General features: G+C 47.6%; 1 protein-coding gene across 1 annotated transcript; it reads left to right on the top strand.

Annotated features, from left to right (window-relative positions):
* The first annotated feature begins 4,687 nt into the window (after positions 1-4,687).
* Positions 4,688-6,081, top strand: LOC112266323 (E3 ubiquitin-protein ligase TRIM35). Its single transcript, XM_024443714.2, has one exon. It carries the CDS (start codon positions 5,320-5,322, stop codon positions 5,845-5,847), a length of 528 nt encoding a protein of 175 aa, XP_024299482.1. The 5' UTR covers positions 4,688-5,319; the 3' UTR covers positions 5,848-6,081.
* The last annotated feature ends 2,309 nt before the right edge of the window (positions 6,082-8,390 follow it).

Here is an 8,390-nt window from a genome sequence, read left to right as displayed (position 1 = left end):
TTTGTTGGTTTTCTGGCGGTGTGTTTGAGTGTGTTCATGAGGAAGTACAGACTCACTGTGCTCAGTGTTCTGCAGGCATCGTGCTCATCTAATACTCTGTCACAGAACCATCTAACCTCAATGGGATATTAACTTGTTTTTTCTTCATGTGCACTCTCCTCCCAGCATGCCCTTCTCTCTCCTCCCAGCATGCCCTTCTCTCTCCTCCCAGCATGCCCTTCTCTCTCCTCCCAGCATGCCCTTCTCTCTCCTCCCAGCATGCCCCTCTCTCTCCTCCCAGCATGCCCTTCTCTCTCCTCCCAGCATGCCCTTCTCTCTCCTCCCAGCATGCCCTTCTCTCTCCTCCCAGCATGCCCTTCTCTCTCCTCCCAGCATGCCCTTCTCTCTCCTCCCAGCATGCCCCTCTCTCTCCTCCCAGCATGCCCCTCTCTCTCCTCCCAGCATGCCCCTCTCTCTCCTCCCAGCATGCCCTTCTCTCTCCTCCCAGCATGCCCTTCTCTCTCCTCCCAGGCATGCCCAGCATGCCCCTCTCTCTCCTCCCAGCATGCCCTTCACTCTCCTCCCAGCATGCCCTTCACTCTCCTCCCAGCATGCCCTTCACTCTCCTCCCAGCATGCCCTTCACTCTCCTCCCAGCATGCCCTTCACTCTCCTCCCAGCATGCCCTTCACTCTCCTCCCAGCATGCCCTTCACTCTCCTCCCAGCATGCCCTTCTCTCTCCTCCCAGCATGCCCCTCTCTCTCCTCCCAGCATGCCCTTCTCTCTCCTCCCAGGCATGCCCAGCATGCCCCTCTCTCTCCTCCCAGCATGCCCTTCTCTCTCCTCCCAGGCATGCCCAGCATGCCCCTCTCTCTCCTCCCAGGCATGCCCAGCATGCCCCTCTCTCTCCTCCCAGACATGCCCAGCAAGCCCCTTTCTCTCCTCCCAGGCATGCCCAGCATGCCCCTTTCTCTCCTCCCAGGCATGCCCAGCATGCCCCTCTCTCTCCTCCCAGGCATGCCCAGCAAGCCCCTTTCTCTCCTCCCAGGCATGCCCAGCATGCCCCTCTCTCTCCTCCCAGGCATGCCCAGCAAGCCCCTTTCTCTCCTCCCAGGCATGCCCAGCATGCCCATCTCTCTCCTCCCAGGCATGCCCAGCAAGCCCCTTTCTCTCCTCCCAGGCATGCCCAGCATGCCCCTCTCTCTCCTCCCAGGCATGCCCAGCAAGCCCCTTTCTCTCCTCCCAGACATGCCCAGCATGCCCCTCTCTCTCCTCCCAGGCATGCCCAGCAAGCCCCTTTCTCTCCTCCCAGGCATGCCCAGCATGCCCCTCTCTCTCTCCTCCCTAGAAGGACGATAACTTCAGCATGTGTTTCAGGGTGAACCACCTCGGTCATTACCTCCTGACCAACCTGCTACTGGGTCGTCAGAAGGATTCAGTCCCCAGCCTGCTACTGGGTCGTCAGAAGGATTCGGCCCCCAACCTGCTACTGGGTCGTCTGAAGAATTCAGCCCCCAACCTGCTACTGGGTTGTCGAAAGAATTCGGCCCCCAGGCTACTACTGGGTCGTCTGAAGGATTCGGGGCCCCCAGCCTGCTCCAGGGTCGTCTGAAGGATTCGGCACCCAGCCTGCTCCAGGGTCATCTGAAGGATTAGGCCCGCAGCCTGCCCCTGGGTCGTCTGAAGGATTTGGCCCTCAGCTGTGTGGTCACGCCCACCTGTTACAACTACAAGTATCGGAATAGGCCCACCCACTGGGGAGCCGGGCCCAGGCCCTCCGAATGAGTTTTTCCCCACAAAAAAGGCTTTATTACAGATATCAATTCTGTTCAGTTTCATCAGTTGTCCTGGTGGCTGGTCTCAGACGATTCCGCAGGTGTAGAAGCCGAGTGTGGAGGTGCTGGGCTGGCGTGATTACACGTGGTCTGTGGTTGTGAGGCCGGTTGGACGTATTGCTAAATTCTCTAAAACGAGATTGGAGGTGGCTTATGGTAGAAAAATGTGCATTAAATTCTCTGGCAATAGCTCTGGTGGACATTCCTGCAGTCAGTGTGCCAATTGCACACTCCCTCAACTTGAGACATTAGTAACCGGAAGGTTGCAAGATCGAATCCCTGAGCTGACAAGGTAAAAATCTGTCGTTCTGCCCCTGAACAAGGCAGTTAACCCACTGTTCCTAGGCCGTCATTGAAAATAAGAATTTGTTCTTAACTGACTTGCCTAGAAAAAGGTAAAAAATATATAGAAAAAAATCTGTGGCATTGTGTTGTGTGACAAAACTGCACATTTTAGAGTAGCAATTTATTGTCCCCAGCACAAGGTGCACCTGTGTAATGATCATGCTGTTTAATCCGCTTCTTGATATGCCACCTCTGTCAGGGGGATGGATTATATTGGCAAAGTAGAAATGCTCACTAACGGGGATGTAAACAAATTTGTGCACAAAATTTGTGAGAAATGTATATATTTTTTATTTTGCGTATGGAAAATATCTGCTATCTTTTACTTCATGAAACATGGGAACAACACTTTACCTGGTGCGTTTATATTTTTGTTCAGTGTAGTCTGCCATCTCATTGGCTCGAATGGTCCCACCTGACCTCACTTGCCTTCGCTCATTGAGGACATGAATTTCCACTGTTAGAGCGGTCTCTTGGCTATTTTGTCAATAGAATAGATCCTCTTTGGTATAAATTAAAGAAAATGTTGGCACAACTCTCTGTTGTCAAATGAAATGTAATTGTTTGTTTTACTAAGTCATTAAGAAAAAACATTAATCATTCACCTCTTTCCCCTCCCTCCCACCCTCTCTCTCCTCCCACCCACTCTCTCTCTCCTTCCAACCGCCGACCCTCTCTCTCCTCCCACCGACACTCTCTCTCCTCCCTCTCACCCTCTCTCTCCTCCCACCGACGCTCTCTCTCCTTCCACCCACCCACCCTCTCTCTCCTTCCACCCACCCACCCTCTCTCTCTCTCCTCCCTCCCACCCATTCTCTCTCTTCTCCCTCCATCTCTCCCTCCCTCTCTCTCTTCCCTCCCACCCTCTCTCTCCTCCATCCCTCCTCCCCTTCTCTCCTCCCACCAACCCTCTCTCCTCCCTCTCACCCACCCACCCACCCACCCTCTCTCTCTCTCTCTCTCCTCCCACCGACCCTCTCTCTCTCTCCTCCCACCCTCTCTCTCCTCCCACCTACCCTCTCTCTCCTCCCACCAACCCTCTCTCTCCTCCCTCCCGCCCCACTCACCCCCCCCTCCCACACTCCCCCCTCCCACACTCTATCTCCCTTCATCTCTCCCTCTCTCCTCCCTCCCACTCTCTCCCTCCCTCTCTCTCTTCCCTTTCTCCCCTCCCTCCCTCCCTCCCTCCCCTCTCTCCCTTTCTCCCCTCCCTCCCTCCCTCCCTCCCCTCTCTCTCTCTCTCTCCTCCCTCCCTCCCTCAGAGCAGCTGGATCTACTACTACTACGCCATCCTGTTTCGTATGTTGATGCCATGTGAGACGGGCGTCTCAGACCATTGTGTACTGCGCCGTGTCGGACGAGGCCGCCAAGCACAATGGGGGATACTTCACTGACTGCTGGCCAGCCACGCTGAGACCGCTCGCCAGGGACACTGGCATGGCCAAGAAACTGCGTGAGGCCAGCAAGAGGCTGGTCAAACTGGCCGGAGAAACTGGAATGATTAAATTAAACTGAAGCTTTGGAAGCAAACAATGTGTGGGAATCTCATATTTTGGTCAAACAAGCCCAAAAAATTGTTTTTGTTTTGTTCTTAATAATTTGTTGGTTTTGAATTTGTCTTCGGGGGACTTAATTCACTATAATGTCAGGTTTTTTTTATGGATTATTGAACATTTTATGGTTTGCCCTTGGATTGTTGACCTCAAACACTTGAATGATGAATGATGACATGTAAAACATGGCTGCTTTTCCTTCTGTTGTAAATAACCTCTGAAAAGAAATTCTGTGGCAATACAATGCTGTGTGATGTCTTATTAGGATAGTGGTATGGTTTACCTCCATGAGTATTCAGAGGATGGAGGTTTAGACAACACAGACAACCAGGGGTGGGACACTTAAAGTCAATGATTAAAACCTTTTAACAAATTCCAAAATCTAACAGCACCATCTACAGGAAACAAGCAGGTGCTGGAATGTATATTTTGTTGACCTGAGATAGCAATAAGTGGAAAGGAAAGTAAATGTTTAACATTGCTTATGAGAGCCGAGTCACCATTACAGGGTGTGGACATTACAGAGACGTCCCCCGATCAACTGGAATAATCACATTTCTTATTTCATTTGACTTGATGTTTCACTTCATGTTAGTTATGGAAAGTGGTGGTTGTTCTAGTGACGCTTGATACGTTTTTTGTTTGTTTTGAAAATCATAGTATACTTGTCACGTTCTGACCTTAGTTCTGTTATATCCGTGTTTTAGTATGGTCAGAGCATGAGTTGGGTGAGTTGTCTATGTTAGTTTTTCTATGATTTGGTATTTCTGTGTTCGGCCTAGTATGATTCTCAATCAGAGGCAGCTGTCAATCGTTGTCCCTGATTGAGAATCATACTTAGATAGCCTGGTTTCACTTTTGAGTTGTGGGTGTTTGTTTTCCGTGTCAGTGTTTGTTACCACACGGGACTGTTTTGTTTGTTCACTTCGTTTATTGTTTTGTTCCAGTGTTCTTTTGTGTTTGATTAAAAAACCATGGACACTTACCACGCTGCGCTTTGGTCCTCTGATCCTTCCCGCTACTCCTCCTCAGAAGAGGAGGAAGACAACCCTTACAATACTAGGATACTGAAAGAAGATGACATAGTTACCTGGATAGTTACCTGTGATGCCATATTTGTTCAGAGACTTTCAGAGAGCCTGTTTCTCTGGGCTGCCACCACAGCTTCTGTGCCAGCTGCCTGGACAAATTCTGGGATCAGACCAAAAACAAGAATTGTCCGGTATGTAGGAGGAAATGTTCCAAGGATCATCTAAATGTTAACTTTCAGTTGAAGGAACTGTCTGATAAATATGCTGGGAGACAGAAAGCAGGGGAGAAAGACAGTATTCCAGATGAAGGCAGAGCAGTGGTTTGTCCTAAACACACAGATGAACCTAAATGGTTCTGTGAGGTGGAGCAGAGAGCTGTGTGTCACGTCTGTGAGTTTGCTGCACATCACAGCCACACTGTCATTCCCTTAGAACAGGCAGTGAAATACCTGAAGGAAAAACTAACCTCAGAATTACACTCACTGCAGAGCAAACAGGTTACATGCAAAGACATAGAGCAGAAATATAACAATTCACCAGATCTTAAGAGAGGAAGAGGAGGCCAGACTGGCAGCAATGAGGAAGGAAGAGGAGGAGAAGGGGAAGATGATTGCCAGAGAGATGAAGAACATTCAGGACCAGATCTCTCTCACAGAAAACATCACTGCTGTGAAACAAAAACTCCAGAAACAAGAGGTGCCATTTCTCAAGAGCTACAAACACACACAGACATTCTCCAGAGCCCAGGACACACTGCCGGATCCACAGCTGGTCTCAGGAGCACTGATAGATGTGGCCAAACACCTGGGCAACCTGCAGTTCAGAGTCTGGGAGAAGATACAGGGGATTGTCAAATACACTCCTGTGATTCTGGACCCCAATGCTGCACATCCCTGTCTCTCTCTGTCTGATGATCTGACCAGTGTGAGTCAGACAGTCCCAACCCAGCAGCTCCCTGACAACCCAGAGAGGAACACAAATCATGCCACAGTTCTGTGCTCTGAGGGGTTCAGCTCAGGAAGGCACAGCTGGGAGGTGGAGGTGGGGGACCACCCATACTGGTTTATAGGTGTATATAACTTCCCCATACGATGGATTGTTTGATATACAGCTTGTTAAAGGTACATATTGGGTAGGAGGTCGGACCATCACTCTGAAGAGGAGACCCCAGAGGATCAGAGTACAGCTGGACTGTGACAGGGGAGAGGTGTCCTTCTACGATGCCAAAGACATGACACACATCTATACTTTGACAGTGATGTCATCTCAGCAAGGTGTGTGTGTGTGTGTGTGAGAGAGAGAGAGAGAGAGAGAGAGAGAGAGAGAGAGAGAGAGAGAATAAGGAAAGAGGGATACCTAGTCAGTTGTACAACAGAAAGGAAAGGGGGATACCTAGTCAATTGTACAACAGAAAGGAAAGGGGGATACCTAGTCAGTTGTACAACAGAAAGGAAAGGGGGATACCTAGTCAGTTATATAACAGAAAGGAAAGGGGGATACCTAGTCAGTTGTACAACAGAAAGGAAAGGGGGTACCTAGTCAGTTATACAACAAAGGGGGATACCTAGTCAGTTGTACAACAGTCAGTTGTACAACAGAAAGGAAAGGGGGATACCTAGTCAGTTGTACAACAGAAAGGAAAGGGGGTACCTAGTCAGTTGTACAACAGAAAGGGGGATACCTAGTCAGTTGTACAACAAAGGGGGGATACCTAGTCAGTTGTACAACAGAAAGGGGGGGGATACCTAGTCAGTTGTACAACAGAAAGGGGGATACCTAGTCAGTTGTACAACAGAAAGGGGGATACCTAGTCAGTTGTACAACAGAAAGGGGGATACCTAGTCAGTTGTACAACAGAAAGGGGGATACCTAGTCAGTTGTACAACAGAAAGGGGGATACCTAGTCAGTTGTACAACAGAAAGGGGGATACCTAGTCAGTTGTACAACAGAAAGGGGGATACCTAGTCAGTTGTACAACAGAAAGGGGGATACCTAGTCAGTTGTACAACAGAAAGGTGGATACCTAGTCAGTTGTACAACAGAAAGGGAAAGGGGGGTACCTAGTCAGTTGTACAACAGAAAGGGCGATACCTAGTCAGTTATACAACTGAATGCATTCAACTGAAATGTGTCTTCCACATTTAACCCCTCTGAATCAGAGAGGTGCAGGGGGCTGACATAATTAACGACAGATTTTTTTTTTTTACCATTCGGTTACTGGCCCAACCCTCCTACCCGCCAGTGCTTGGTTTGTAATGAATATTATTAATCACTTTGATAAGGTCTGTTGATTATAAAAATGTTTTTGGGGTAACATATACTGTTCTCAGAGAGATTCAACTGCTCATCTATACCCAGAGAATCAGAGTGATGTCGTTAGGCTGTGATTTATCTATACCCAGAGAATCAGAGTGATGTCGTTAGTTTATGACTCATCTATACCCAGAGATTCAGAGTGATGTCATTAGGTTATGACTCATCTATACCCAGAGAATCAGAGTGATGTCATTAGGTTATGACTCATCTATACCCAGAGAATCAGAGTGATGTCGTTAGGTTGTGACTCATCTATACCCAGAGATTCAGAGTGATGTTGTTAGGTTATGACTCATCTTTACCGTTAATCAGAGTGATGTCATTAGGTTGACTCATCTATACCCAGAGAATCAGAGTGATGTCATTAGGTTGTGACTCATCAATACCCAGAGAATCAGAGTGATGTCATTAGGTTCTGACTCATCTATACCCAGAGAATCAGAGTGATGTCGTTAGGTTCTGACTCATCTATACCCAGAGAATCAGAGTGATGTCGTTAGGTTCTGACTCATCTATACCCAGAGAATCAGAGTGATGTCGTTAGGTTGTGACTCATCTATACCCAGAGAATCAGAGTGATGTCGTTAGGTTCTGACTCATCTATACCCAGAGAATCAGAGTGATGTCGTTAGGTTCTGACTCATCTATACCCAGAGAATCAGAGTGATGTCGTTAGGTTGTGACTCATCTATACCCAGAGAATCAGAGTGATGTCGTTAGGTTCTGACTCATCTATACCCAGAGAATCAGAGTGATGTCGTTAGGTTGTGACTCATCTATACCCAGAGAATCAGAGTGATGTCGTTAGGTTGTGACTCAGCTGTCATGCTATGTTTATTGTACTGCTGGGCTTCTGTCATCTGACTGTTTTCTATGGGGATTAAGGTCTGTTTAATAAGTATACTGAATTATGACTTAAGAGGTCAAAAGTCAATTATACAATTATACATTTTGTTAAAGTTTAACTATCAGACTGTAATATAATACAGTGTGTGTGTTTTATAGTCAGATTATGACATGTGTATCTGAGAGAGGAGCTGTGAGATCTGTGTTTATCTCTCCTGTTCTGGGCATATGATTTTCTCTCAATCACTTTTGTCTGTTATTTGAATGACCTTTCTGTTGAGGACATTTTATATAATCCTCTGATTATATATTATCAGCTGTTAAGATATTGTTTATTATATTGGTTTTTATCTATTGAATCAATATATGGGCAGCCTACTCTGTATTTCCTATGCTAATCACTATCAAATGTGACCTGTTCTGATTTGAATAACAGTCAGGCATTACATAACATGCATCATTTACTATAACTACAGTATGTAGT

This window comes from Oncorhynchus tshawytscha, linkage group LG12, assembly GCF_018296145.1.
Source record: "Oncorhynchus tshawytscha isolate Ot180627B linkage group LG12, Otsh_v2.0, whole genome shotgun sequence".
Classification (NCBI taxonomy): Eukaryota; Metazoa; Chordata; class Actinopteri; order Salmoniformes; family Salmonidae; genus Oncorhynchus; species Oncorhynchus tshawytscha.
This window is presented reverse-complemented; position numbering and strand designations above follow the sequence as displayed.